The sequence below is a fragment of the Eumetopias jubatus genome, unplaced genomic scaffold, assembly GCF_037043125.1.
Source record: "Eumetopias jubatus isolate StellerSeaLion01/CBP00866 unplaced genomic scaffold, mEumJub1_p1.0 scaffold_8, whole genome shotgun sequence".
Lineage (NCBI taxonomy): Eukaryota > Metazoa > Chordata > Mammalia > Carnivora > Otariidae > Eumetopias > Eumetopias jubatus.
Window position 1 is genome coordinate 130,839,127 of NW_028274814.1, and position 27,743 is coordinate 130,866,869.

Here is a 27,743-nt window from a genome sequence, read left to right on the forward strand (position 1 = left end):
GGCGAGGCGGGTCAGTGAGGGGCTGTGACCAGAGCTCTAGGCAGCGCTCCCACCTCCAAGGTCTGGGAGAATGGGAAGCACCCCTAAAGGCCTGAGAAAAGCCCAGAACTGCAGAGTAGCCAGGAATGCTCTCCCCTCGGAGCGTGAGACTCCCCTCCATGTAGCCTCTGAGAGCATCAGGGCCCCCCGACTCAGAGAGGCAGACTCAACTGCCCCGGCTTTTCTCTGGCATGGTCAGAACAAAAGGCCAAGGCCTCGGAAGGGGGGTGTTTGCATTCCCCAACTGCAACGTGTGGTCCGACTGGGGCCGGCAGACCACAGGCCAGGCTGCTGGGCCCACCACTCACTCTTCAGGTGCTCCCCAGCCCCGGACAGCAGGTAGTAGAAGATGTGGAAGGTCCGCTCCTCCTTGGCTTGGCGGATGGCACGAGATTTCTCCAAAAGATCTTCGCAAACGTTAAGGAACCGTGCACGCAGGAGGGAAGGCAACTCCCCACTTTCCCCACCCCTGTCAAAGGCAACTGAACTTCACCAGACAGCAAATGGCAAAATAAAACAAAAGCAGTCTTGGCTCTCTCCTTCCGGGCGCAGAGCCTGGCTAACAGCAGCTCCCACACTCGGGAGCCCTGTCTTTAAAGAGCCCCCTCGCACAAGGCAATGGAGAGCAGGAGCTTCTCAACAGCAAGGCCATAACGCCTATGCCAGGGAGAAATAAAGTAGCACCTACTCAAACCCTGCCCCTCGGGGAGCCACACTGGAGGGTCTTCATCATCCCATCCCTCCCGAGGCACAACTCTGTCCTGCTACTAAAGAAGAACCTGAGTCCAGGGCCCGGTGTTCAATGAGCTGCTCCTGGTACTCCTCCCAATGCCACAGGTGAGGCATCCCAAGAGGCCGAATGAGGGGGGCAGCTGCCGGAATCAGGCTGCTTCTCCACCAAGGTCTCATCCCTCCCCCCCAGACCAGACACCCCGGCTGCAATTAACCAAGGATACAAGTCTCAATGTTGGCTCCAACGATATAGCCATTGACATCGAAGTTGATGCGAATGAATTTGCCCTGAAGGATAGACAGATGAAGCGATCAGAGGCCCCCTCATCCAGCCTGAGGGACAAAAGCCCACTTGGGAGGCCAGGGGCCCTGTGCCAGCACTGCTTGGGTACGCGGGACTCAGAGGGCCACGCTGCTTGAAGCCCAGGCCAGGACAGGGTCAAGAGGTGCCCACGACCCTCCGCTGAGGCGCACAAGTGTTCCCCACTCCCGGAGCTAGCCCTGGCTTCTAACTGGCCGTGGGCTACAAAGGGACAATTGGCGGGACCGGCAGGTAACTCCCCACTCTGTCCTCCTGCTTTTTGCCAGCCAGGTTGAAAAGGCCACATATGCAGAGCCACAGAGACTGGAGCAAGACCCAGCCTACTCCATGCGACAGGCCAGGAAGGCGACGTGAGCCGAAGCTGTGGGTGGGAGCCCCTGCCCCACAAGCTGGGTGCGGCTGGCCACTACTCACAAATCGTGAGGAGTTGTCGTTTTTCACAGTCTTGGCATTCCCGAAGGCCTCCAGGATGGGGTTGGCCTGCAGCAGCTGCCGCTCCAACTCGCCCTGGAAGGGAACCCAGAGGTGCAATGAAGGCCGGGCAGTGGCTTGGGCTGTCAAACCTGCCGCGAGGCAGAGAACAGTGGCAGAGCCATGTCTACATGCCCACCGGGCCAGGAACAGAAACTTCCAGATGGGATCCGGCCATGACAGCCTCGACCTGGCCCGTGTCACTCGAGAGCGACCTTCCCACCAGGCCTTTGGAAACCTTCACTAGTTTGAACTTCCTTCCCAGGACCGACCAACCACTGTTCCTAGAAAGGTAAGGTGGGTGGCTCTCCCCACTCTAGGGAGCCTGGGGCGACGGTCCAGACCGACTGTGGAGGACACATCGGGAAGCAGCACATGAACCAAGGAGAGGCGCCATTTCTTCTCGTGCACAGAGTCCCCACCCTCGAGATACAATGGCTTCTCTCTGCCCTCCGTGCCTCTAGGCCCCACCCGAGACCCAACAACATTTTTTTTTCCTCTTCACAGGACAAGGAGATAGAGAACCAGCTCCACAAAAGATACCAGCTCGTTTCATACGTGTCCTAACAAACACTGCATTTTCCTTGCAGGACCCTGTCGCAACATCCCCCAAGCCTGCTGCCAGCATGTCAGGTGTCCGGGGGGGGTCAACAAGACCCACTATGGGTTCCGAACTGCTTATCAATAACACCCACGAACTCTACTTGTAGTCTCATGAGACTGAGCGGTTGACAAAACACCCCCTTATGCCTTCGTATCCCCGGGTCCTCATGAGACTCAGGGTAAGCAAAACCGAGTGGCCCCATTTCACAGAAGAGAAAACTGAGGTCGAGGGAGAGAACATGATTTGCCCAAGGTCACCCAACTATCAACCAGCAAAGCAGGTACCAATTCAAGTCTACCTAACACCTATCGGTCACCCCCACGGCTCCCGCCCTGCCCCAGCCTTGCTTGGAGCTCTACCCGGTCAGGTTAGATCAATTCTGGAAGCAGCCATCACCTTCCCAGCAGGCCACTGGTTGAGGAAAATTCGGCTCTCGTTCACCTTAATACCTGGGTTCTCTCTAGGGGGAAAGAACATCACACAAGGGCCAGGCCAGCTTCTGTATATTTATTAGCAAGGCTGGACTTAAGCCAAGATTTTCCGGGAACGGCTGCCTGTGAGTGATGAAAAGGAAAACTGGTAGTAGCAGGAGTTCCCAGGAGAGTAGTGACGTACAGCCTTCCAGGCACACCTGCTGCAGACGAGACTCGTCTGCAGAGCCCCGAGTCAGGGCTGGAAGCCCACCAGAGACTGGAAGGGGCCTGGGCAGGCCCTCCTCCTCCAACAGCCAACCTTGGCCAGGGCTCCCCCCGACCCGGGGGCCTGGGAGCCTTCTGTTTTCACACCACACAGATATGTGAAGGAGGGTCAGCAGAGCCACGTAGATGGGCAGGGGTCAAAGCCACTGAGCAGACCATCTGTGTGTGCTTGGCACCAGCAGTCCCGGGGCCCGGGGCCCCCACCCACAGGGCTTGGGCGGGCCTTCGAAGCCCAATTTGGATGAGCGCCGCACCCCCACCCACTAAAACGTTCCTCTCAAAGCACAGGCCAGGCCGCCAGGCTGGCAGAGCCACTCCCATTCCTGTTTCCACAGACGGATGGGAGTACGGTCCCCACCAGGGCCCGCCGCCGCCGGCCCCGACTTGGAAGCAAAGCTAAGGTCTCTGTTTTGGGACCACACGCTGTTGCCGTGGAACAAGGGGCTGCCGGGCCAACCAGGGAGCAGCCGCTTCAGAGGCCAGAGCCAGGCTCCATGCACACAACAGTGAGGGCTAACCTCTGGATTCTTTGTTGACCCATAACTGTGCACAGAAGAAACCTTTATTTTTCAATAACATTTGCATGCTATGACGTTAGGAGGGTCTGTTGGTAGCCCATGCTCATAAGGTTTGGAATTACCCATCTGGTTTCTGAAGGGCTTCACTGGCTGGCATTTCTGCCAGTAGCTTCCAACTAGTATATAAAAACCAGAGGGCGAGGGGCGCCTGGGTGGCTCAGATGGTTAAGCATCTGCCTTCGGCTCGGGTCATGATCCCAGGCTCCTGGGATCGAGTCCCGCATGGGGCTCCCTGCTCAGTGGGGAAGCCTGCTTCTCCCTCTGCTTCTCTCTCTCTCTCTCTCATGAATAAATAAATAAAATCTTAAAAAAAAAAAAAAAAAAACAGAGGGAGGAAGAGGAGGAGGGGCCAAAAGTTACCGCTCAGGCTACGGATGTCGACCTGGAAAGTCCCTTCCCCCCAGCTGTGCCTTGCCAGCCTTCAGCCCTGGCCAAAGCCTGGCCCTCCCATGGCAAGGTGAGGTTTGGGACATTCCAGGGGGCAGTCTTGGGACAAGCGACTGGGTCACTGCAAGGGACAGCTCTCGCCCAGTGTTTGCCCTGACAGGCTCCACAACACAAAGGCCATAAACCAAGTTCAAGTGTCTTGTGCCCCAGCTGTGTGTGGAAAATCACTGTACGGCTTCGGGCATGGAAATCAGCCCAACTGTCAGTGGCCTTCACAACGGAGGGCCCAAGCCAGTAATCGGAAGCCAGAGGCAAGCTATTCAACCTCTGCAGTTGGGGACGGAGTGCCCATCACACACTACGACCTGAGACATAGGATGTGACAAGTTTGCTCCCAATTATCACCCCACCCCCCGGCACACCGTTGTCTCCAAGCCAAGTGCCCGGGGCCTGTGGCCCCGCTGCATCTGGAACCCCAGACAGAAGGCACGTGGGTTTCCGTTCTTGCTGTCTCCCATCCTGTCTCCTGTCCTCCAGGGCAGGGACTCCAATGTCACCCTCCAGAGACACAGACACACACTAGGCATTCAATAAACAGCTAGAAAATGGATTTTACTGCAAATTCAGAGACAGGAAAACCACAGCTAGAGAACTCCTAACCTCACAGTTCTGTTTTGAAACAGGCCTCCTGAAAAGAATGAAAAATGGGGGGTTGGAGAGACGGAACAAGAAGAACTTTATTAGTTTCTAAATATAACTCCTAACACCCCACGGAAAAAGATTCAGAATGTCTTGAGAAGTTTGGCACATGAGAAGTTACTTTTGGTGCGATTCCAGAAGGCTGTACTCATTAGGACGTTCTGCAGGACACACCCCAGGTCTGCATGCAAGAGACACACACCCCTACTTACTGACACGCGCTGCACACAGCTCCCCAGTAGGGGGAGCCACGGAGACACGGCGCAGGTTCCCCCCCCCATGGCTTGAGGGGACACCTTGGGCACTTAAGATTTCACAAGGAAGCTTAAGAGTGTGTGCTTAAGAGAGAGAGAGAGAGCACCACACGGGCATGCTTAAGACGGATCACCCCCAACTCTGGGAAGCTCCAATGTGGGGCGTTCCGGGCATGGCTCCTGACTGGCACAGTGGCAGCAGGTTGGGGGGGGGGGGAGAGAAGCCAGCTCCATCTGGTCCGGACATAGAACATGTGGGGCTCCGGGGGAGCAGACGCCCACTCCACTGTGTGTCAGTCAGGGCTCGGCACGGGGCCTCACGGCTGCCGTGCACACAGAGCAGTTCTACGCCCAGCCAGAGTTTGTGAGGACAGCTTCGGGGACGAGGCCCATATACCCACTCGGCAGGAGCTGACATTTCAGAGTGCACAGGAGGTCACTATGTGTCACACCCCGCCCCTTCTCCCGAGACAGTCAGTGAGCCGAGCCTAGGAGAACAAGTCTAGCCGCAGAAAGTGACAATGGTGTGGAGTGAAAAGCTGCTCAGAAAAAAATTACATAATCCAAGGGCACACGATGGGCAGAACACGCATTCCCGGTGCAGAACGTGCAGTAAACGTGCAAGGCTCACCTAGCGAGGACACTGCTGAGTTCGACCATAATCCATCAAGAGGGAGGGGGAGAAAAAGGGAAGTGAGATGACTTGCCAGTTGCCCTTCCTCTCTTCCCTGGGGGACTGTCCACCCAGAGGCCTTTCAACAGTGGGGACAAGCAGCAGGGATTCAAAGGCAGGCCTGCCCGAGAGGCCTCAGGTTTCCATCAACTTGAGAACCAAGTTTTGGAATCTCTCTGCCGACCTTGGGGGTGAGGTCTCACAGCAATTAGCTGCCAACACCAGGAAGTGCGGCTTCGCAAAACCCAGTGGTCTCCCATTTCCACAGCAACTCAGAAAGTTAGGAGGCTGGGGGGCGGGGGGAAGCGGACTGGCTACCACTGGACCCATTCCCAGGATGGCCAAGCTGCAGCCACCATGACAGTGGGTCCGGCCTCTGCTCCGATCCCCAAAACGCTCCAAACCACGGACCACTAAAGCCTCTTCCTCAGGCTCTTCCGTGGGAGGAAGGCCCGCACTCACCTGGTCCTTCTTGCTCTTGTGTGAGGAGGCCACGTGAGCCAGATACTGAATGACTTTCTTGGTGTTCTCGGTCTTGCCAGCTCCAGACTCACCCCTGCCAAGAGAGCCAAGAAAGTTCTCAGGGGAGACATGGCCAAATCCCTGAGGTCTGTCCCTTTCCCAACGCACGCTGCACCACCGCCAGCTCTACTGGGTGTCAATGAGGGACCCACCCCTAGCAGCAGAAATGGGAACAGGCAGATCTGTGCTAAGTTCTGGAATCCTCCCTCTGGCCCCTGCCCATGGCCCTCCGGAGGCCTGACAGCGGGGGTACATCCATGCACACTGCCTGCCCTGGTCACTTGGCTGCCTTTGTGTCCCCACATCTCAGGAATCAGTTTTAGGCAGCTGTTGACTCAAGAGGTCAAAGGCACTTAAACATCTCCCTTCGGAACCACTTGGGAGGAATGTTCCGTACCATCAACTCCCCCAGCAGGCAACGGGGGTTTTTTATCTCCTTGTTAAGTTCAGAGGACCAGGGAGAGCAGCTCCCGTGCAGTGGAGAAAGCCACTGTTCAGAGCCAGAAGGAAGGTGCTCTAGAGGGGCCAATCCGTTCCCAACTGGCTTTGTTGAGAAGCCTCCTGCCCCTCCCTGCTACGAACTTCCCCACACTGTGCACGGGCTCCTCCAAGGGGGGCGAGCCAGTCCTTAGCCCTGAAATAAAGCTCATCCATGCTGTGAGGCTGCTGAGCAGCAAACCTACTCCCTTCGGGCCCATCCCTTGAGGAGGGGGCGGGGGCTTGACTGGGAATGTTACCCATCAGCCTGGGTTTCAGTAGGAGCCCTCAGAGTCAGAACAAATCGGGGTTCCACCACCCAGACGGAAACACTTACGTGCACAGAATGGACTGGTCCTCTCGGTCTGAAACAAAGGAAACATCCAGGTTAACTTCTGCCAGATCCAAACGCCTCCCCCTCGGGCTTCTGAAGAGCTGCCCATTGCCCAGGAGCAGAAAGCCTGGCCTGCTGCCCTTGCGCAGGGGGCCCTGCACACCAGCCGGCGACACAGACCCGATGCCTCAGTCGGACGAGGGACATCCACAGGTGGCAGGAACTCAGACTGCCCACCCTGGCTGCCTGCCCGCCCCTCGGAAACCACCTCGGGGAAAACTCCCCAGGAGTCTGCAGCACCGAGTGCTGAGGCGGGGGGCCTGCCCCGTGAGCTCAGAATGGGGGGTGCGGGCCGGCAGAGAGAAGGCCTGTGCAGGTGTGGTAAATACCGTCCGTCCCCCTGTACGTAAGGAACGCCGGTTCAGCGCCTGGGTGCGGGCTGGGGCAGACAAGGCTGGCTTTGCAGTGGGACAGCCCTGGGGTACTGCGCCGCCTCGGCCACGACGTGGGTGGGCCCGCAGATGTGTGCCCGGGTTCCCGGAGCCCCAGGCCCCCCTGTGATGGGGAGAAGCCCCCCTGCGGCGTCTGGCACGTGGGGGCAGCTCAGAAGGAACAGAAGCTGTCAGCATCACAACCTCTGACCAGTCTCTGTGACAACTCAGGTCTCGAGACCTGGCTGTCAGGAACTTTCAGCAACGGTCTCCAGCTGTGACTCAGTCAGCAAGGAAAGACGTAAACAACTCACTCCCCTTGCGCGTTGGAAGTACAGGAACGTCCACACTTTGAAAGCTAAGTTTGACAGAAATGCTTGAAGACATTTGGGCTGACCTGGTTCAGTGTGGGAGGTCCAATTTTAAGCAATAACTGAAAAGACAAACTCACTTTACCCCCCCTTCATCCCACCCCATGTAACACCCTGACTCCCTGAGGTCAGAGCAGCCGAATGCAGGACCAGCCTACTTACTAATATTTGAGCTGCAATGAGGCATTTCAATCCCAAGTCTGGGCTTCCCTATCCATAAAGTAAATATGCTACTGGCTCCCTGGCAGGATTAGCTTGGAAAACAGAAATAACAGATGAAACAGGCCCAGCAAGTAAAGAGAATGAACTCCACAAATGGCTGCTATTTCTTTTTCCTTCGTTGAGGTCGCCATGATGGGTGGTGGCGGCACTGTCAGGGCGGCGGAAGCCCTCGCCGAGGGGCGCCGGGGGAGTCCTAGGGGAGGGGCGCCGGGGGAGTCCCAGCGGAGGACTAGTCACCGTTGGCAGTAGTGGTACTGCACAGAAACCAACATTGGTGATCTGCCGCTGGCTGGCCAGGGCCCTGCAGAAGGGACAACGGGAGAGTGACTCCCGGCTTCCTGTGTGCGTGGCCTCAGGAGACAGATTTAGCTGTTCAACACCCAACAGACACCGCTCAGCTCCATCACCTGCCCCTTCGCCAGGAGAGCCGCGAACGTGCCCATCTCAGCGAGCACGCAGGGCTGGGCATTTGCTACCATCTCTTCCCCCGACTGTGGGTCATTCCAACACAAAAATAAGCCTCACATCACTGCCCCCACCCTCCTCGGCAGCCCTCCCTCTAGCCCCCTAAGTACTCGACAGTGTGGGGTGGGCAAGGGAACTCGGCCAGGCACCTTCACGCACACACCCCACACCCTGCGCACCACTGTGGACCTGCTCAGAGCAGGCCCCCGTCAGCAACCTTGTTCCCCACTCCCCCTGCTTCAACATTCCCACAGAGCAGTGTCCTTCAAGACCCTGCAGCAAAGGCTGGAGGAACTTCCACAGTCTCCTAAGACAGAAGGGACAGGGAGGCGGCGGGGGCGAAGGGTCGGGGGAGACAGGGCCGTTTCCATCACCTGCCCCCTAACATCGGTGCGGTGACCAGCAAGGTCTGGAACGAGCAAGGCTGTGATCCCCAGCCCTGGCCTCCCCCGCTGCACCTCCCCAGGGCCGGTCCCAGCTGCGGGCATGTTTAGTCACTGCTCCACAAGTGGGCAAGAATGTACCTGCGCGTGCCGGCGATGCTACCATAAAAGGAAACATTCCCATCCCTTCCAGAAGGAACCGTTTTCCCAGGGCTGTCCAGGCCCCGTCCCTGGGATGGCTGGAATTCCTCTAATTGTGTGAGGAGGAGTCAGTCGCTGGGCTGCTGAACAACAGGAAGCAGAGCCCACAAACACACACACACATGCGTGCGCACGCGCGCGAGTGTGCACACATGCACACAGACATGGACAAACTGCATGGGGACATACAATGTGTGTGAGCACGTGTACACAGACATGAGTATGCACACGCATGCCCACAAACACAGGTGCACATACAGCTATGTGCGTGGATACACACACACAGGCCTGCACGCACTTCAATTTGCAATTCTAGCCCCAAACTCTATGCAATCTCCATCCACCCCACCATCTCCAGTCCTTCCTCTCCTGACCTTTCACCTCCAATACCTGAAGCACCAGGGTCAGCACAGCCTAAAAGGAAACACGCCCATACTTTCATTTTACACTTTAAAGAAGCCTTACTTCACTTTGCCAGGATATTCTTTTGGGCAAATGCTTCTGCAGAGGAAAACCGATGGAGGCCCCTCACGTTTCCTCAGCTCTTGTCCCCACCACTTGGCACCCCAAATCCACCTGCCTGCAGTGAAGGACACCGTAGCCCCACAAGTCTGGAAAGGTCTCCTCAATTCTTACAGTGGGTTTGGGCCTGTAATCTTGTGGTTTCACAATAACCCGAGGCAATGGATAAGGCAGGTACACTGTCCTTGGTTTGCATGTGTCTCTTCTCACAGCACTTCTGACTTGTTCCTGAGCTCAGAAGCATCTGTTCTGGGTACTGGGATGGTTAGAATTCTCAGCAACCAGTAAGCTCTCTGCCTGACTCAGTTTACTCTGCTACACCCCTGGTGCATTCCAGCAGGGACCCTCCATAACACCCACTCTCTCGGCCCTTCCCCACACGGTCACCTCAAGCACACAGAGTTCAGCCCGCTCTGTTCTGACTGAAGTCCTTATTCGGGCCTATAAGGACTGAAGGCTTATTTGAAAATGCCCTTCCTTCCGCCACAACAGGAGACAGCCAGCCAGACAGGAACCCCATGGAACCACGGGAGTGCAACCTCCAGAGACAACCCAGTTCTGGGAAACGGGTTCCTTGCCGGGATGAAGGCCTTAGCCTGACTGAGGCCCCTGAGCCCCTCCTGCCTGGTCCCTAACTTGGTGGGACTTGGGTAGAGACAGGACTATGAATCTTTCCATCGTCGTTTTTCTACTCTTTAAGAGAAGCAACAGCCTTTCCTCGGATAAAATCTTCTTGAATTCCCCCTTTGAAGAATAGGAGATAAACACCAGAGCTGCCTGGGTGGTGGAGACAGGGTTCATCAGAGCACACTGTGACAACCACCGTCCAGGCGTCCGGAGGAGCGACAGAAGGGAGAGGCCAGCATTCAGATTTCCGCCCTGCACTCCCCCCTGGAGATGCCCGGCCCCTTGACCTCTCAGAATCAGAGGCCACGGCTTCACCAGCAGGGCCTAAGGACTGAAAGACATCAGTGCCTGAAGCACGCAGGACACCACAGGCACCTGGAAGCATCGTCCTTAATAACCCCAGGCCCTTTGCACCTCCGGAGCTCTCCACTGTTCACCCTCCACAGAACAACAAAAAAGGTTTTAAGTTACATGTTCAGCGATGAGGCCATTCTCTCTCCTGATTATATTTTAAACCCCAAACGCCCCGAGGGCTTTCAGAGCTGATACACACATTCAACACAGACAGGTGTTTCCAGCATGCTCGGAAGGCCCGACTCAGGTGGGCAGGAGGGGAAACCTGCCCCCAGGTATCCTACCTCAGGTACAGAATTATGCCAGGGGGCTTTATCGCTCACTTCCCCAACGAGAGGAGCTGCCAGATTCTTGTCCATAAAAGGCCACAAGGCTCACAGAGCGGTGACATCAGCCCCGACAGGAAGTAGTACAGAAGGAAGAGACCGGGCCTCGTCCACCAAGAGCCACTGCTGGGACTGACTCATAAAATGCTCACTGAGATAAGGCGTCCCGGGGTTCCTGCGGGGCTGCTCTCGGGGTCACACCTGGAAGAGCGCTCTTCCCTTGGGACCCGTGTTCAAATCAACCAGGCCTCTTTAGCAATGGACATGGGCCAAGAAAAAAGCAAAGCAAAGAGCAGATTCAGGTGGGGTGACACGCCTGCATGGGGTTGAGGCTGATGGGGTGACCCATGACAAACAGATCTCAACTTGCCACCACCCTGGGGCTCCTAACTGTGTGAACCCCCGCTTCCCATCACCTGGGACAGGACGCACTGGGCCGACCAGGGCCAATTCCTGGACTCCAGAGTTAGTTCTCCGCAGAATCCCGTGAGTGTCAGGGTCTCATGGGCCAAAATGCAAAGCCTTTCACCAAGTTTGAAACGAGGAAAGACCTGTGGGTTCAAGCTCAGAACGTGGGGGGCTGGGAAGGCCCTGGGCCACCAGCAGGCCTGCCTCAGTGCTGCAGAGGAGCTGTCCACTCTCATGGGAAGTGTTTTCGGGGCCTTACCAACTCATCTGGGACTTTCCCCAAAGCCAGCCCCCTTCACGAGCTTGGGTTACAGGCGCTTGGGAGGCGAGTCGAGAAGTGAGAAAAGCTGGTGCAGATGGATGCTCCGTGTCAGCACAGGCTCAGGCCCCCCTGGGTCCCGGAGCCTCTGCTGCAGAGCCACCCCCCGCCAGCAGCTCCCAAGCACACGTGCTCTCTCCACGGCACAAAGGTAGGCCCAGACCAGGGAGATGCTGATCAGCAGCCACCCCAGCCAGAAAGCAGCTGGGCTTGGCCCAGTGTCTCCACCCACATGCTCCCGACCCCCCCAGGTGAGGCCGTGTTTGAACCCCGTGGAGGAGGCCCACGTCTCTAGCTGCAGGAGGCCAAGAATGGGCGCCTCCCCCATCAGGCACCCTCGATAATTAGAAAAAGCCCCGGGGACTGCACTTAACTTTCATTATGGTAGAAGGCAGGCGAGGCCCCAAACCAGCCCTCTCTCGGCCAAAATGCACCCAGCTGCTCACACAGGTGAGCTCCCAGCGCAGGCGCAGACCTGCCAGAAACCACTGCTGGCTGTTCAGACACCTTGTCCACGGGCGGGGCTGGGAGCGAGAATGCTCTCTGTGTGGGGCTGCAGCTGAGACAGCGCTGACAGGTTTGTCAGGGTGGAGGGAAATTCAAAAGTCACACGTGAGTGCTGACAGCCCACAGCAAACGCCACCGGGACGCTCAGAGAGACCGGACACCGGGAGGCCAGTTTACCTTGCTCTTAAACCACATTCCACTCAGGGAACAGTGCGGGGGGGGGGGGGGGGGGGAGGACCTGAGTCCCATGCCAGCCCCCGTTCACAGCTCTGCAGAGGGCTGGGCTGTCAGGGAGGGACGAAGGGAGCACAGGAAGGAAGGACAACAGGACCCTGGGAACGAGGGGGACACCACCAGGCAGAGCTCAGGACACATCTGGCCCCAAGTCAGAGCACAGACAGGCCTGGCTTTCTGAAATGCACCCCATGGTGAGTTTCACCAGGCTCGTTGGAGAATGCAGGAACATCCATGCTAGGAGGTGAACGGTAATGGCCGCAGAGATGCATCCTCAAGAAGCCAGTGGCTCCAGTCGTCTTGAGAAGGGGGGGGGCGATAAAACGCGATGAGAAGCGTGTTGGTAACTCTTAGGCCAGCTTTCGCTCCTGGGACACAACCTCCGTCCTTGGCTTTCAGCTTAGACCCTGGCCCTACTGTATTTGTGGACCAGCTCAGGGTGGAGACCAGATCTTCATCGAGTCACAGAGACTGGCCGGAATGACACCTTGGGCCCTGGCCAGCCCGGGTTGTCGGCCAAAAGAACACCAAGGATCCGCAGAGTTTATTGCAAAGGTGGACACTGGGCCAACAAGCCTTGGTCAAGACCAAAGGAATTTTACAGAAGCCACTTAGAGAATCCCGACTGTCACGCCTGCAGACTTCAGCTCTCTTACTTCTCTTTAGTTTTAGATCTCATCTGACAGCTTAATTCCAGAAACCAGGCAGCGGAAGGAAAGCAACCCTTTTCTCTGAACACACCAACGTTCAGTCCTGGCCTCCTGGCATGAGGCTCTACTGGAGTCTTGGAGCCAGAACTTGAGAGAACAGGAAAAACGGCTGGTAAGCAGCATTCACAAGTAGCGAGGAACATGCCCAGGGAGGTTAAACGCACAAAGCAGCTCAGCCATTACAGACTTTGCAGGTGACTTTTGGTTGGTTGTTTTGGGGGGGCGGGCCACAGAGACACTGAGGCATGTTTTCAACCACCCTCAAAATTTCAGGGTCCAGGAGGGCACTTCATTCTTGTCACCCACTTCCGGTGGGCCAGCGCAAAGCACAGCGGGCCTACTGGGTTGAATTAAAAATCAAACAGAAAAGCCTAAATAAAACTGAATCCTTGAAAAGGATCCATGAGCCACAGATTCCTCCTCTAGAAAGAAGATTTTACAGAAATGAGACTGACAGGCATGCCCACATTATAATTAAGCAGGCTCATTCCAAGGACAGGGCTTTCCTTCTTCGGCGGGGGGGGCGGGGGGGGGGGCGCTGGCCAAGCAGCCTCCTGGGATCGGCTCTAGAAAAGCCGTCCCCCTGTCCGGGCTCCGCTGGGCCCAGGGCTGCGGGTCACAGTGCGGCACCCCAGGTCCCCACCACAAATCGACAGGGAACCCCTTCAGTCACCACGTTCTCCTGAAGCCCACCAAAGCCACATCGGCCCACAGGCCTCCTGCGGCCCGCTTGGGGTGTGGACAAGACAGGACAAGCTGGAGACGGCTTCTGCCCGCGCACGCCCGTGTGCTATGCGGCCGCTGTAGGGAGGTGGCTGGCAAGTCACTTCCTGTGCGCACTGCCCCCCCCCCCCGGAGCCCCAACTCTCGCAGGCTGCTCTTGGAGGAGATTAAGAAGCCGGCCTGGAGGAAGCATTTGGCTATCACCTGCGTTGAGCGAGCAGGAGCGTGGAGGGAGAGAATGCAGGACGCGGAGGGCAGGGGAGGATTCGGTCAAGAAGCTGCATTTCCAGACTCCTCCCGGCTACCTTCCAGAGGGCACTCGTCCATTACAGGCCAGGCACCTGACACACGCGCCTTGTTTCATGCCTGCAGTGACCCTCCAGGGAGGGTTCTTTAGGCCGGGAGGCCGACAAGGACAGGAAGGCTCCGTGAAAGCGGCCCCCAGTCAGGCAGGAACCGATAGAGCCAGGCTCCAGCCCAAATCTAGTGCGAACCCAGCATGCTCTTCTCCGCATGGGTCTTGCTCACAAGGCAAGTCGCTCTAAGGCTGAGGCGCACAGAGGCCCAGCAAATGTGCTGGTGACCTACTGTGGAGGCGCTATGCCACTGGTCAAAGCCCCTCACGCTCGGCCCGCAGCCCCCAGGCTCGCTGGGGCTCTCTGCTCCGGCCGGAATCTCTCCCCCTCCTCCTCCAGTGCCCTTCCCTGCCCCTCAGGACCGCCTCCGGGTGGGGCCAGGTGACCGGTGACCATGCAGGCCTGGGGCGCGACCCTGTGGGGTGGGCAGTGGGGGCCTGGCTCCCGACCTCCCTGCAGACAGCGGGGCCTATGTGTGCGGCAGGGGGCAGGGCTGCCTGGCCGGGCCCTAGCCTCCGGGCCGGCGCATTCCTGCTCCAGAGGAATCATCCCATCTGTGGCTTCCTCAGCCGCCTGTCCTGGTGAGCATGTTCGCAGTCAGGCTTCACTGTCCCCTGGAAGCATTTCCCCAGTGCCGCACCCACATGGCGCCTTTTTTTCCCCTTAGAAAGGCCTCGGAAAGCAGACAGCTCCACGGGGGCAACTGGCAGGGAGAATGTGGACAGCGAGTGAGGGCCTCCAGCCAGCCAGCCGTCCTCCAAACAGCAGCTCGAGAACGAGGGGCAACGGTGCCCCCGGGGGACAGGCACTAGGTCGGCCATCAGGAGACCTGGCTTCCGGGGCCGACTCTGCGGGCACTGGACAAGTCAGTAACGTGTATTTCTGGGCCTATCCCTCCCTTCACCCGTGAATGAGAAACCTCACGTTCAGATGTGAAGGTAGCGCTAGAATTCTACCCCCCACTGGCCCATGAAGGTCAGTCAACCACTGACAAGAGCTCGGACGCACACCGGACACTGAGCGACTGCTTGGTGACCAGCCCCTTCCTGTGCAGCTTCTGCCGAGCAGAGGTGGGACTTGCACGGAGCAAAGGGTTATATAGTTCTCAGATTAGCTGAGGCCTGGAATCAAGGCAGACCCTGCTGCCGCTCCCCCCCCACCCCGGAAATGCTGGGAGCTCATTAAAATACCATGAAGTTGCCCAAAGTGAACCAAACCTGGCATTCTACCTAATCAACAGAGAAGAGGTTTTCTTCTCCTTTCTCTGGGGAGAGGACTGTGCTCAAGTCGATCTTTTAACGGGTCGGTTCTCTAAGAACACGCACATACCCTTACCCACCCCAAGGGGGACCCTGGAAGGCCAGGACCCAGAGAAAGCCAGGCGTGCCATTTCCCAACCCGGTCACACCTTCTACAGACCACTCACTGCTCCTGCCCCCATGCCCCTCGAGGGACAAGCCACAGGGAGTTCAAGCTCCTCCTCGGCGCCTGCCTTTACAGAGCCCTGAGGCAGGGAGACCCATTAATGGCCAGGACAACAAACTAACCAAACGGAAAAGCCAGGGTTGGGAGTGGGAGGGTGCACCAAAGAAGTCGCCACAACTTTAATTAAACCCAAGGTCAAGGAGGAAAACAAACAAAACTGCCGGGCCCGTCCAGGCTGCCCCAGAACCACTTATTGACACAAACCTGCCGGCCTTTCCACAGGATCCGACCTCAGCAGTACCTTCCCGACCACGCCTCCTCCCCAACTCCCAAGACGCCTGACACCTGCTGCGGCCGGGCTGGTAGCAGGTGTGGGCAGCAGCTTGTCTTGTTACGTAGCTGCGGCCCCAGGTGTCTGGGTACAAACATGTCTCGTCCCTCCACCTAGCCCAGTGCCAGAATCACGTACTGGACCTCATGGTGTTCTGGCACTTTCTACCTCCTGGCTCCACAGACTACTGCAGGGTGCCGAAAGCTGCCATGCCCCATCCCGTGCCCACGGCAGACAGCACTCGGCTATCCCAACATTCCTTGGCACTGAGTCTCGGCTCCTTGGCAAGCCAGGGCCAGAGGCACTATTGATCCAAGGGAGTCGACACTCAGTATAACTAATCTGCAGGCCTTAGTCCAGTGGTTCTCCAGTGGGGGTGGTTCTGCCCTCCAAGGAACATTTGGTAGCAATGTCTGGGGACATTTCTGGTTGTCACCATGGAGAGGGAGGGAGCTTCTGGCATCTGGCGGGTTGAGGCCACGTTGCTGCTGAACCTCCTGTGATGCACAGGACAAGCCCCCCACCCCCAAGAGAGGACTCTCCAGCCCCAAGTCAACAGCTGCCACGTTTGAGAAACCCTGGCTTAGTCTGACAAACAGGTAGAGTGACCATATAATTTATCATCCAAACTGGGCTGCTTTTTTAAATTTTTTTTTTTAAAGATTTTATTTATTTATTTGACAGAGAGAGACACAGCTAGAGAGGGAACACAAGCAGGGGGAGTGGGAGAGGGAGAGGCAGGCTTCCCGCCGAGCAGGGAGCCCGATGCGGGGCTCGATCCCAGGACCCTGGGATCATGACCTGAGCAGAAGGCAGACGCTTAACGACTGAGCCACCCAGGCGCCCCTGGGCTGCTTTTTTGAAAATGAAAATGAACACTATTACTACAAACTGCAGGACAACAGGCACACATCAGGACTCACAGGCAAACCAGAGCATTTAGATGAAAGACACGGAGGTCCCAGGAACAGGCAAAGAACTTATCTCATAAAAGTCCCCAAAGACACCAACTACCCTATTTGGCTAGTATGTCATAAGCCACAGGCGGTTCAGGGAGGAAACCTTTTCCTAGTTCCTGTTTAGAGAAAAAGCAGAAAAGGAACGGGCTGGCTGTGCCTTTTCAGAGGTAAGTGGCAGAGAGCAACCCTGTTTTCCTACACAGCCAGGGCTAAGGAGCTCATCCTCATGGCCCACCGACCCCGAGGCACCAACGTCCTCACCTAACTTAGGGCGAGAACCACCGCTCCTCTCTGGAACTTTCTTTACTGGTGAACCTTCTTATCATGATGGGAGCAACTTCTGTTAATTAACTTCCTCTCTGCTCCAAGAACAAGAAGCCTGTTGCTAACTGCTTTGCAGGTCAGCCGTGTACAATGAGAAGAGACTTGGAAATGTTCTCAGTCGGTCCCCACGGGGGCTCAGGGCTGCAGTGAGTCCAGCATTACAGAGGGGAGGGAAAGACTCGCAGACTGAGGGCTAGAAACTACAGGGACCCTGTACCCGCACAGATCATTCTGGCTTCCTGGGCCCACAAAGGACTTCCATCGCTAGTCTGCAAAGGATGAAACACCCGCCCACTTGCTCTCATAATTTGGGGAGCTCCCTGCTTCCTATCAAGGCCATTCTGTTCCAGCCGAGACTTCCTGGTCAACACGAAGGAAAGCTCCAGCCCTCTGCTCATCCCTTTCTTTTTTCCAATGACCTCCAACCCTACTGCGCTGGCTTTTTCAAATTTTTTTGTTATTGGACAAAAATTGGACAAATCTCTTTAAGAAAGAGTCGTGCAGGCTGTCGGAAGAAAGGCTGGGAGTCCAGTTCCAAGACTCTGACCGCTGCTGCCGTGCTCTGCGTCACGACATCACTCTTGCCATAATGGCTTGCCTGAAAGTGAAGGAAGCGCGCATGCTGGAAAACTGTTCAAATCTAGGATCCCGCGGTAGGAATGAACCCGAATTCAGCAGCACAGAGCTCAGGAAGACTCCAGGGTGAACTTGCATCAGGCCAATTAAGAAAGCTAGGAGAAAACTGACGCATAACCTCTAGAGACACAGACTCAGGCTCTTCTGGAATCTCACAAGAATGTTCTCCCACCAGACTGCTTTAGTTAGCACTTTAAAACAGACATCCTACTTTAAAACTAAAGGGCTGGATTCCTCCAGAAATTTTCATAGACATAAACAGAAGCCAAAGGCTAGGCCAAACTTGTACGTCCTGCATAATTCATCCAGCTTGGCAATGAAATGCCTTCCCCACCACACTGTGTGTACAGTACGAGACAGACCCGCTCATCACCCCTTCAAACCACTACACCAGGGATAAAGTTTGCTAATGCAACAAGGTTCTCGACCACAGCTGCCCAGCTTCACTGCAAAGTTCAAAGAACGAAATCATGCACGTGTATAAGGATTTGAAAAACCACTATCAATGAGGTTGTGAGCACAAGCCCCCCACCTAGAAGTTGGGTTTGACTGGGAATTACATGAAATGCTACCAGAGGCCAAGCACCTGGCTGAGCTCGAGAATATGAAGGCAACATGGGCCCCAACCACATCTAGGAGAGAAAAACAAATGTGTAAACACCTAAGTCAAATAAGGTATCACCAAATCTAGCCCAGACGTCCTCCCTGGAGGGCAGGTATGCTTCAGTTCTTGTCTTTAGCAAGAGATCAGGGACCTGCCAGGCATTGCAAGCAGCCAGCATGGGCAGGGCGGCTGGACACAGGAAGGCCTGGGAGAGAAATGTAAGCAGGCCCGTGTGGCGGCAAAGTCAGGGGTAGGCGGGAAGCCAATTACAAAGAGCACTGTGTGCTGCTAGCGGGTTCAGGGGTTACCTCTGGGGACATGAGGAGGCTTTTCGAGATTTTTTTCCAAGATTTCAAATCAGAGGGTTTGATCGGATTTACAATCTAGAAAGATGACCCTCTGCTCAAAGTAGAGGGAGGGCTCTATTAAGAGTGAAGGTTAAGAGGTCACAGCGACAGTGCAGGCGAACACCCGTGGAGGCCGTAACCGAGGTCAGGGCCACGGGATAAAAGAGGAGTAAGGGGGGGCAGAAATATGAAAAGAGATGAAACCTATAGACGGTGCTGACGGACTTGAGAAAAGAGAGCAGAGAGCGGAGGAGCAGCCAGGCTCTGGGCTTGGGTGGCTGGAGAAATGGCAGCCAGGGACGAGGGGCCGGCACTGATCAGGTGACAGTCCCAGTCCTCAGCTGGAATGTGCCAGCAAAGCCAGTCAAGTGGATGGGTCTGTCATCCAGAGGAACACCAGAGAGAGCAGCGAGACCTTGAGGGGCAGATGTGCGGGGACAGGGGAGAGGCAGGAGAAAACCACACAGAGGGGCGGGCAAAAATCAGGAGAACCAGAGAGACGGTCACACAGGAAGGAAGGGCTTTCAAAAGGAGTGGTGAAGATTGTCCAATGCTGGGGAGAGGTTAGGTAAGATAAGAACACATGAGTACCACGGATTTAGCAACGCAGGAGGGAGGGTAACCTCGGTCGGACAGTCTGGAGAAGGGTGGGGAGGCCTGTGGAGCAGACACTTCCTCTGCAAAGCTCCACTGTGATGAGAGCAGAGACAAACCACAGGGGTGCAGAATCCAGGAGAGATTTAGTGTCTGTTTCTTAAAGATGGGAAAAACCCAAGCACATTTCCAGACTACGGGAAAAGAGCAAGAGAAAAGCCGTGAAAAACAAGGAGGAAGAGGAGTATCTGGCAGAAGAAGGGGCCTGGCAGTGACGGGACTGGCACAGAGAGTCTTTACAAGAATGAGAAATGGCGATAATTTGAAAGGGTATTTTTTAAAGCTTCTAGAACATTCTCTCAACATATAAACATGTCCTTTGATAGCCATTCGCCTTGGCTCTCACACACTGACTCAGAGACCTCCGCAATGCACGGCACCACCACAAGGGCCGTCAACGCTGATCCAGCCCCTAGATGACCATGACACTGAACGTGAATGAGCACCTGCAAAGGTGTCCACAAGGCTGCAGGGGAAGGCTGAGCACTCACCTTGCATCATACTCCTGTAGGCGGTGTCTGTGATGGCATAGATGTGGGGGGGCATCTCATGCCTCTTCTTGCCCTTGTACATTTCCACAATCTCTTCGGAGTAGATGGGCAGGTTCTTATAAGGATTGATGACCACACAGAACAGGCCTGAATAGGTCTGAAGAAAAGAGCAGCAAACAGAAATGGGTTAGGAAGTCTTGAGTCTCAGTGGTGTGCAAACTTCATGACAAAGCGTCTGCCGCCAAAGACCCGGAGTCGGGCTGACATGAAAGCCCCCCTTGCAGCGCCCCCCCCGCCCCGCTCCCTGCTTCCCGGTCTGTTGCAGGTGGAGGGGCACCACCCCCAGCTCTGCTCCTTTGGTGAGGGTCCTCCCTCAACTGCGTGACCGCTGCCGCTTTGCGTGCCAACGAGCAGGCGCCTCGGGCAAGACCCATAGCAGGCCTCGCAGACAGCAGAAGTCCAGTTACAAAACTCTGATCCAAGGACAATTAGAAATGTGTCATCGTGAGATGCACAAAGAGAAAAGGATTTGGCTGCAGCAAGCAAACTGTGCAGAAACACAAAGTATTCTACCCTGAAGGACTCTCATAGATATTCAAGCCTCAACTTTTCCAGGACTGCGGAAAACTCGTGGCACTCCCCACCCAACCAGATCTTTTGTGGGCTAGTATATCACGGACAGCCCTCTCCCTTGAATCTTCTAGAGACATTCACGTAACAACCCCTCAAAAACTTAATCCCTGTGACAGGTGTTCAGTTGGGGGGTACAGCTGTGTTTAAGCCTCTAGAGCAACCCTAACACCCTCTTCCGAGGACAATGTGCCACAGGCCCAGAAGCAGCCATGATTCACACACACCTGCGGTCAGCTGGTGTCATGACAGCTAAAGGTCATGAGGTATCTTCTTGGTCAGGGGCCAGTTCTCTGAACTCTTGTCTTTTTGTTTTCATCATCACGTTACCTCACTACCCATGGTGGCGCCCCTCATTCCAACAGCAACCAGCACCTAAGGGGCGCTGCGCACCGTGCAGGTCCCGCCCCTCTCCGGCCCCGCCCCTTCCAGTCCCGGCCCGCTCTGGCCCCGCCCCTTCCGGCCCCGCCCCAGCTGAAGAGGGATCTAGTGGCTGAACCTAAAGGCGGGTTCCAGGCGGGGATGAGTTGGGAGGTCAAAGGCCCTTCCCAGCCATGGCCAAGGGCTATGGCACTTGGACTTCCCAAGCAGAACTTAAAAGACTAAAAGCAGAACTTGGGAGGGGCCCAGTAACTTCCAGGGGCCTGGCTGCGGAAGAGCGGCCAAGTTTGGAAATGACCGAGTGTGTTTAGCCGCCTCTTCTGCTGGGAGGCCAGGGACTCGGGGCCCTCGAGTTTCCTTCTAACCGGGATAATCAGCAGTTTGTTTTCCCTCCAACTCCTCTTTCACAAGGGACCGGGAAAGCTCCGAAGCAAAGAGGTCGGGACGCGGTGTTGGCCACCTGCGGCGCGGGTATCACAGGGAGATGAGAGAAAAGCGGAAGACTTCTAGTTTTCCCTCTGTGGGACTGCCGGGATGAAGTAGAAGGCCAGGGAGCAGTGAGGTCATCCCAGGAGCTCAGAAACAATTGAGCTCTGTTCGTGGGGTTTGAGAAAACCCACACTCTAGGAAATCAGCCCGATGAAAGCCAAGGACACATGGCCACACTTTTAGGGCGTGCCTCCGGGCCAGATGTTTGCAAACAGCTGGTCGTGAGAGCAGAAGGGGACTGGAGGCTCCTGGGGAAAGGCTTTCTGACAGCTGGGTGGGCAGACGGTCCTGTGGATGGTTCTCTCTACAGAGCTTCAGAGTTCTCTGAGCTAATCCCATCAATCCAGCAGGTGTGAGCCCTGCAGCTCAGGTGGAAGGATGCACACCTGTCCTCGAGCCTCCCTCTGGATGCTCGTGGACGTGCAGACACGGAGAAAGTAGCTCTGCTCCCCCCATGGCCACGCCAGGGAGCTGCTCCATTCACGGGCCACAGAGGCTCTTTGTGCCCAGCCGCCCCCTATCCCAAGGCCTCACCCCCCGGGGAACAGACAGAGCAGCTGTGGCTCAGGATTAGCCACACCGCCCACAACGCCAGGCAAACACACTGCACAAAGGCTCCCGGGTTGCAATTTGGAACGTCGTGTGCAGAGAGGTGGACCGTGAATGAGGCAGCAGCCCCTGCCCACCGGCTTTGCTCCGCCCCCCCCCCCCCCCCCCGGCAGCTCTGCACCTGCTGGGGTCCCCATTAGGGCAATTGCAGAGACAATCGACTTCCCTTCTGGGGAAGATGCTTAGGAAGGAGGCTGGTCTGAGGTAGGAGGAACTGCACACGGGAGGTGACAGAAACAGGAATGAATGCCTCCAACCAGAGTTCTGCCTGCCTCCAGAGTAAAACCCACGCTTTCAGAGGAAAGATGAAGCCACTAACATTGAACGCACTTCACTAACATTTCCCCCTTGTGGGAGAGCAGACTGCAGCCAGCTGATACAGGCCACTGCAGGCCCCCCAGCGTGTGTCACACTCAGCAAATCCCTAGTAGGACACAAGCTGAACAGAGACACCAGTGAAGGCCATGCAGAGGACCAGCTACCTTCACCAAGAACAGCAACAGCTACTGAGCCCAGCCCTGCAGTGAAGCAGATGTGGGCTGGCTCTTGCACACGTCTCACCAGGGAGGAAGTGAGGCTCCTTGTGGCCTCAGTGTGTGGCCAGGAAAGGATCTGAACCAGGTCCTGGAGGCTCCACCTCCCATGCCCTTCACCGCTCTGCCTCCCTGAGCAGAGCCCATGTCAGCTCCGGGGCACAGCAGAGTGGGTACAATAAGCTATGGAGCCTGCTGAGGGGGTGTCCCACTCCCAGACAATGGGACTCGGCTCCCAGCTGCCCCAACAGACAAGCAATGCTTCCTTCCAGGCCCCCCGTTTTCCTGCAAGTTGCCAAATTCTGAATTTCAGTGGTCAAGATCCCTAGGGACAGAGGCTTTTAATTTTGTTCATACAGTGCTCTCACCAAGGAAGAGAGAGCCGGGCTGAGGGTCAAGAAACCCGAGCTCCAGTCTCAGGCTGACCCTGCGCTGGGTTCTGGCCCTCTCTGGGCCTCAGCTCTCCCCACCTGCAGTATCAGCAGGCTGGACTAAGCTGGTCGACAAAGAACGACTCTTCCAGAAAGACCATTCTGTGTATGTCCTTACTGGTAGGTCCTGACTAATCAGGCTCATCCCCAAAGGGAGGTCATCAATGGCAGGAAACAAGAACCTCGTTATCATGGACCAATTTAGCAATCAGCAAGGTAACACAGCGCTGGCATGCAATCCACCCGGTCAGGAGCTCTGGACAATCCAAGATGGTCCGTGGCTCCACAAAGGACTTTGGCACATTGCAGGGCACTCAGAAGTACCAGTCCAGTACGGTGGGATAGGGCCCTATGGAAACGTGTGGTGACATCGGCCTGAAATTGTACAGAAAATAAAATGGCTGACTCTTTGGGGGCCCCTCACCATCCCTGTACCAGGATAAGCCCAGCATGTCCTTTTATTACATGTGTGATCATGAGCCAACCCCTGGGTCCTGGGCTTGGTCTTCCCATTGAGAGGGTTATAACACTCTTGAGATGTTTTCTTTCTCCAATTCAAACAAATTTTGAGAAATGTTTTATTCAGCTCCAAGACCAAGAAGGCAAGGTGAATACAACAGCATATTTAAACAAGGAGCTTTTTTAGGAATAGTAAGAGCCAGGTATTTCTTCCCTACCTGAGATGAAACTAGAAGGAAATACCTTGGAACTGAGCAGAAGAAATAAGAATTAGAACTCTGTGACCCTAGGACCATTAAGATTGCGGAGCCTATTACATGGGAGATAGGAAAACACTCCTCTCCCGACCGTTTTCTAAAGCAGGGATGAGCGGTCTTTCTGCAAAGGGGGCCCAAATAGTGCAGCAATGGAGTAGAGCAAAACTTCTAAAACCCGGCTGCATGGCTGCCAGAAAGGGCCGCTCCTTCTCCGCTGCATGCTCTGGGCCTTACACGTGCCATTCTGGGCTGCTAAGCCTGGCACCAGAACTGAGGGTTCAAAGCCTCGCTCTCGATGCTCGTCTCTGCTCAAAGCGCACTCCCTGGGGAAGCAAGGCACACTGACAGGCCTCTAAAAAGAACGAGATGGCAGAGATTCTAAAAAAGAGACTGGGCAAAAGGGGAGGGGGAGGAACGAGGTGGGAAACCGGGACATGGCATCCCTCGCTTCAGAAAGAACTACCCTTCCTATCTCCACCAAGACCGAGGACCAAGGCCCGTGGGTGGGCATAGCCCACGCACACCATAATATTCTCCCTCCACGCGCTCTAAAACAGATTTCCTGGTGTGTTTTTGGCCAGGCAGAGAAAAGATAAAATAGAACATTCCATGAGGACGCTCGCTTGCCCAAGTTCGAGGATGTCACCCAACTTTCTTCAAGCCCCCTACTCTCCCAGAGCACGAGCGCCCAGGCAGGCGAGGGGGACGGGACAGAGCCAGGGTTCCCGCCTCCAGCCCCAGGCCCCACTTACGTAGATGAGCCCTGAGTAGTAGCGCTCCTTGAGGTTGTGCAACACGGAGGCTTCGTTGAGGCAAGTGAGCTCTGCCATGTCCTCCACCTTGGAGAACTTGGGCGGGTTCATCTTCTGGATGTCATCCTTGTTCACCTTCACCTTCTTCCCGTTCTCCACCAGCTCCACGATGGCCTCCTCGCCCACCTCCTCCTTGAGGCTGGCAGGCTCAAAGCCACTCTTGTCGGAAGGCACCCATACCAGCTTCTTGGCAGCCCAGTCGGCCTGGGCCAGGGGGTTATTGATGAAGTTTTTATCCACATAGAGATACTTATCGGCAGCTTGCTGTGCCATGGCGACTCACAGTCAGGACCTACAGGAAAAGCAAGGGCGAGAAGTGAGACACAATGACCTCAGAGGGAAAGGCCCACTAAAACCCTCTGATCTCAGCAAACAGTGCAGCAATGGAGTACAGCAAAACTTCTAAAACCCGGCTGCATGGCTGCCAGAATCTTCCCACTCTCCATTTTGGGGGGAAAGATATACATGACTGAAACAACAAATCATCATCAGAGATTGTGTCAGAAATTCACGGGAAGGTAGATCCTAGGATCCATCCACAATCAAAACTAATGTATAAACTACCGTGGTGCCAGGGCACCTGGGTGGCTCAGTCATTAAGCGTCTGCCTTCGGCTCAGGTCATAAATTCCGGGGTCCTGGGATCGAGCCCCGCATTGGGCTCCCTGCTCAGCGGGAAGCCTGCTTCTCCCTCTCCCACTCCCCCTGCTTGTGTTCCCTCTCTCTCGCTGTCTCTCTGTCAAATAAATAAAATCTTAAAAAAAAAACTACCGTGGTGCCGAATGATGAGCCTAATTTGAGTCTCAGAGACAGATGTAACTATAGTCACCATGCTACACGCGCTGAGGCAGAAAAGAGAACACACACTTTAGGAGGACTTCCAACAAAAGCAAGTTTCTAATTAGCCCCCCAAAAAAGTCAACGAACTAAAACCGCACATAGTGGAAGTTGCCAGTTTAAAAGACTATTTCACGGAGTCAACCAAGAGGGGAAAAAAAAACAAAAAAACCAACACACCAATATGTTCCCAAGAGATGCTAATTCCATCTTGATAATACAGCCCAAAGAAATAAGGCGAAAAAAAAGAAGTCAGGCTCCAGGAAACATCATGAACTGTAAAAGGCGAAAGATTTATGCGATCTGAAGAGAAACATCATGAACTGTAAGAGTGCTTCCCTTCTGGGCCACTAATGCGAAAGGCAGCCCTCAAATCCATGTCCAGGAGAACTTAAGCACATGTGTGTCTGCTTTTTTCAAAACTCATTTGCGAAATAAAGAGGATGAAATAATAATCCCTTACACCTGTGTGGTTTAATGGTTTACGAAATGCTTTCACATGCACTTTGCTATCTCGAAAGATCCTCGTTGGGACGCGTGGGTGACTCAGTCAGCTAAGCATCTGCCTTCAGCTCAAGTCACCACCCCAGGGTCCTGGGATCAGGCCCCGAGTGGGGCTCCCTGCTCAGTGAGGAGCCTGCTTCTCCCTCTCTTCCCCGCTCGTGCTCTCTCCTGCTATCTCTGTCTCTCTCTCTCTCTCAAATAAATGAATGGAATCTTAAAAAAAAAAAAAAGATCCTCAGGATGCCTGGGTGGCTCAGTCGGTTAAACATCTGCCTTCAGCTCACGTCATGAGCTGAAGGGTCCTGGGATCGAGCCCCACATTGAGCTTCCTGCTCCTCGGGGAGCCTGCTTCTCCCTCTCCCTCTGCCTCTGCCCCTGATCATACTCTCGCTCGCTCGCTCTCGCTCTCTTTCTCTCAAATAAATATAAATCTTAAAAAAAAAATCCTCGTCGTAACTGTGTGTGGTCGCCCAGGGGGGACTTGGGACTCCTGGTCCCATGGCCCTTCCATAGGATAACCACAGTGCTTATTCCTGCTCAAAGGCTCAGACCGAGACCTGCTAGGAGGACAGCTGGTTTAGGTAAACGGAGCGCAGGACTTTGAAATCATGGTCTGAGACAGAGCCAGCCCACAGCCCAGAGGAGCAGCCCAGCGGCTCACTGCCCGGCTCACAACGCAGGAAAGCCTTTCCCTTGTGAGGTCAAGACCCCCTCCCCAGGCCCAGGAGGCCAGGAGGACCCCAGATCCAAATCCAGAGTCACACAGGCTTTCACATTTCTAGATTCCAACAGGGACTTGGCTACCAAGGAGCCCGGAGGTTTGGGAGGGACAGAACAAAAGGAAAAGTCTGGGCTGCCCAGGCCTTCTTATCTGGGCTCATTAAATGCTTTCCAGATCAAGACTAAGGGGCTCCCCTGGACATGTTCCAGGAGAGGGGCTGTTTTCCAGGAAATCTGCTCGCTCGCCTCCCCCCACCCACACAGGAGGGAAGGCAAGTCCATGGAACAGAGCCTGGCAGCCTCCCCAGCAACCTCAGCTGGTGGCTTTGTTTACATTCCCAGCCAAGCAAACCCTAGCAGCCCCTCTTGGGGGATCAGGGGCATCATTCACCTGCAAGGACCACCCCGAGAGAAAGCAGCAGTCCACAAGGCAGGAAGGGACGGTCTGGCCTCATCTTCTGTTGTGGGGCTGGGGTCTCAGCAGTCTGCAGACCCCAAGCCACGCCAGCTTACTTCCGGCTATCCCGGCTCCCACGCCCCCCAGGCCATTCAAGCAAATGGAAGGCTTCCCTCTGCTGGAGTACATACTAGCTGCCCTCTCCCTCTCTGCCATCCATCTGACCACTAACTAGCCAGGCAGCCTCCTCAGTCCTAGGACCCAGGCTCCTGAAACCAGTCTCCCCATAATCGTGCCACTGCCCTGCTTGAGGACTTGGAAGGATCACAGAGCACAGGGCTTCACAGGCTGCTGGTTCTGAACCTTTTTGCAAACTTCAAACCCAAAATGGACAAGACAATCACCCATCAACATGCAAAAAGGGATTCACTTGAACCCTGTCCCCCCAAATTCCTAAGTCCCCTGCTGGTTATGAGTTCTACTACTCCAGCCCAATGAAGACACCCAAGGATATCACCTGCCCTTTATGAGATCCCTCCAAGAGGAGGGAAAGGGGATAGTCACATTAGATAACCTACCAGCATCAACCCCACTGGACCATCAATCACCCTGCAAAAGATCTTTTATTATCCCCAACTTATAAATGAGGAAACAGGCTCAGAGAGGGCAAGTTACTTGTACAGAGTCGCCTAGCCTAGTCACGGTGCAGGGCACTAACCCAGATCACCGGGCCCCCCGGTCTGGGCTCTCCCTGGCACACTTGTGCTGGGGTCCCACGGAAGAAGTCAGATTGGCATCGGAGCCGGGTCAGACTCAGCTGACACGTGGAGTGGGACACGGGGAGTGTGGGGAATACATTCCACAGCGTTCAACACACATTTACTGAGTGCTATCGGGCAGGCAGGGAGGCTGAGTGAGCCTTCCCAGCGTGGACCACGTGGCCGGTTCAAAAAGCAGAGCACAGT

The 27,743-nt window shown here is 55.5% G+C and overlaps 1 protein-coding gene across 1 annotated transcript in view; it reads right to left on the reverse strand.

The window, feature by feature from the left end:
- The window catches only part of MYH9 (myosin heavy chain 9), a 90,386-nt gene that overhangs the window by 34,540 nt on the left and 28,103 nt on the right, over positions 1-27,743 (reverse strand). Inside the window, exons 2-8 of the mRNA XM_088025355.1 lie at positions 24,262-24,613; positions 19,721-19,877; positions 6,794-6,821; positions 5,920-6,013; positions 1,508-1,600; positions 996-1,059; positions 348-446 (exon numbers count right to left, since the gene is read on the reverse strand). Of these exons, the coding sequence (XP_087881481.1) occupies positions 348-446; positions 996-1,059; positions 1,508-1,600; positions 5,920-6,013; positions 6,794-6,821; positions 19,721-19,877; positions 24,262-24,594 (868 nt within the window). The 5' untranslated portion in view covers positions 24,595-24,613. The remainder of the gene's footprint in view (positions 1-347; positions 447-995; positions 1,060-1,507; positions 1,601-5,919; positions 6,014-6,793; positions 6,822-19,720; positions 19,878-24,261; positions 24,614-27,743) is intronic.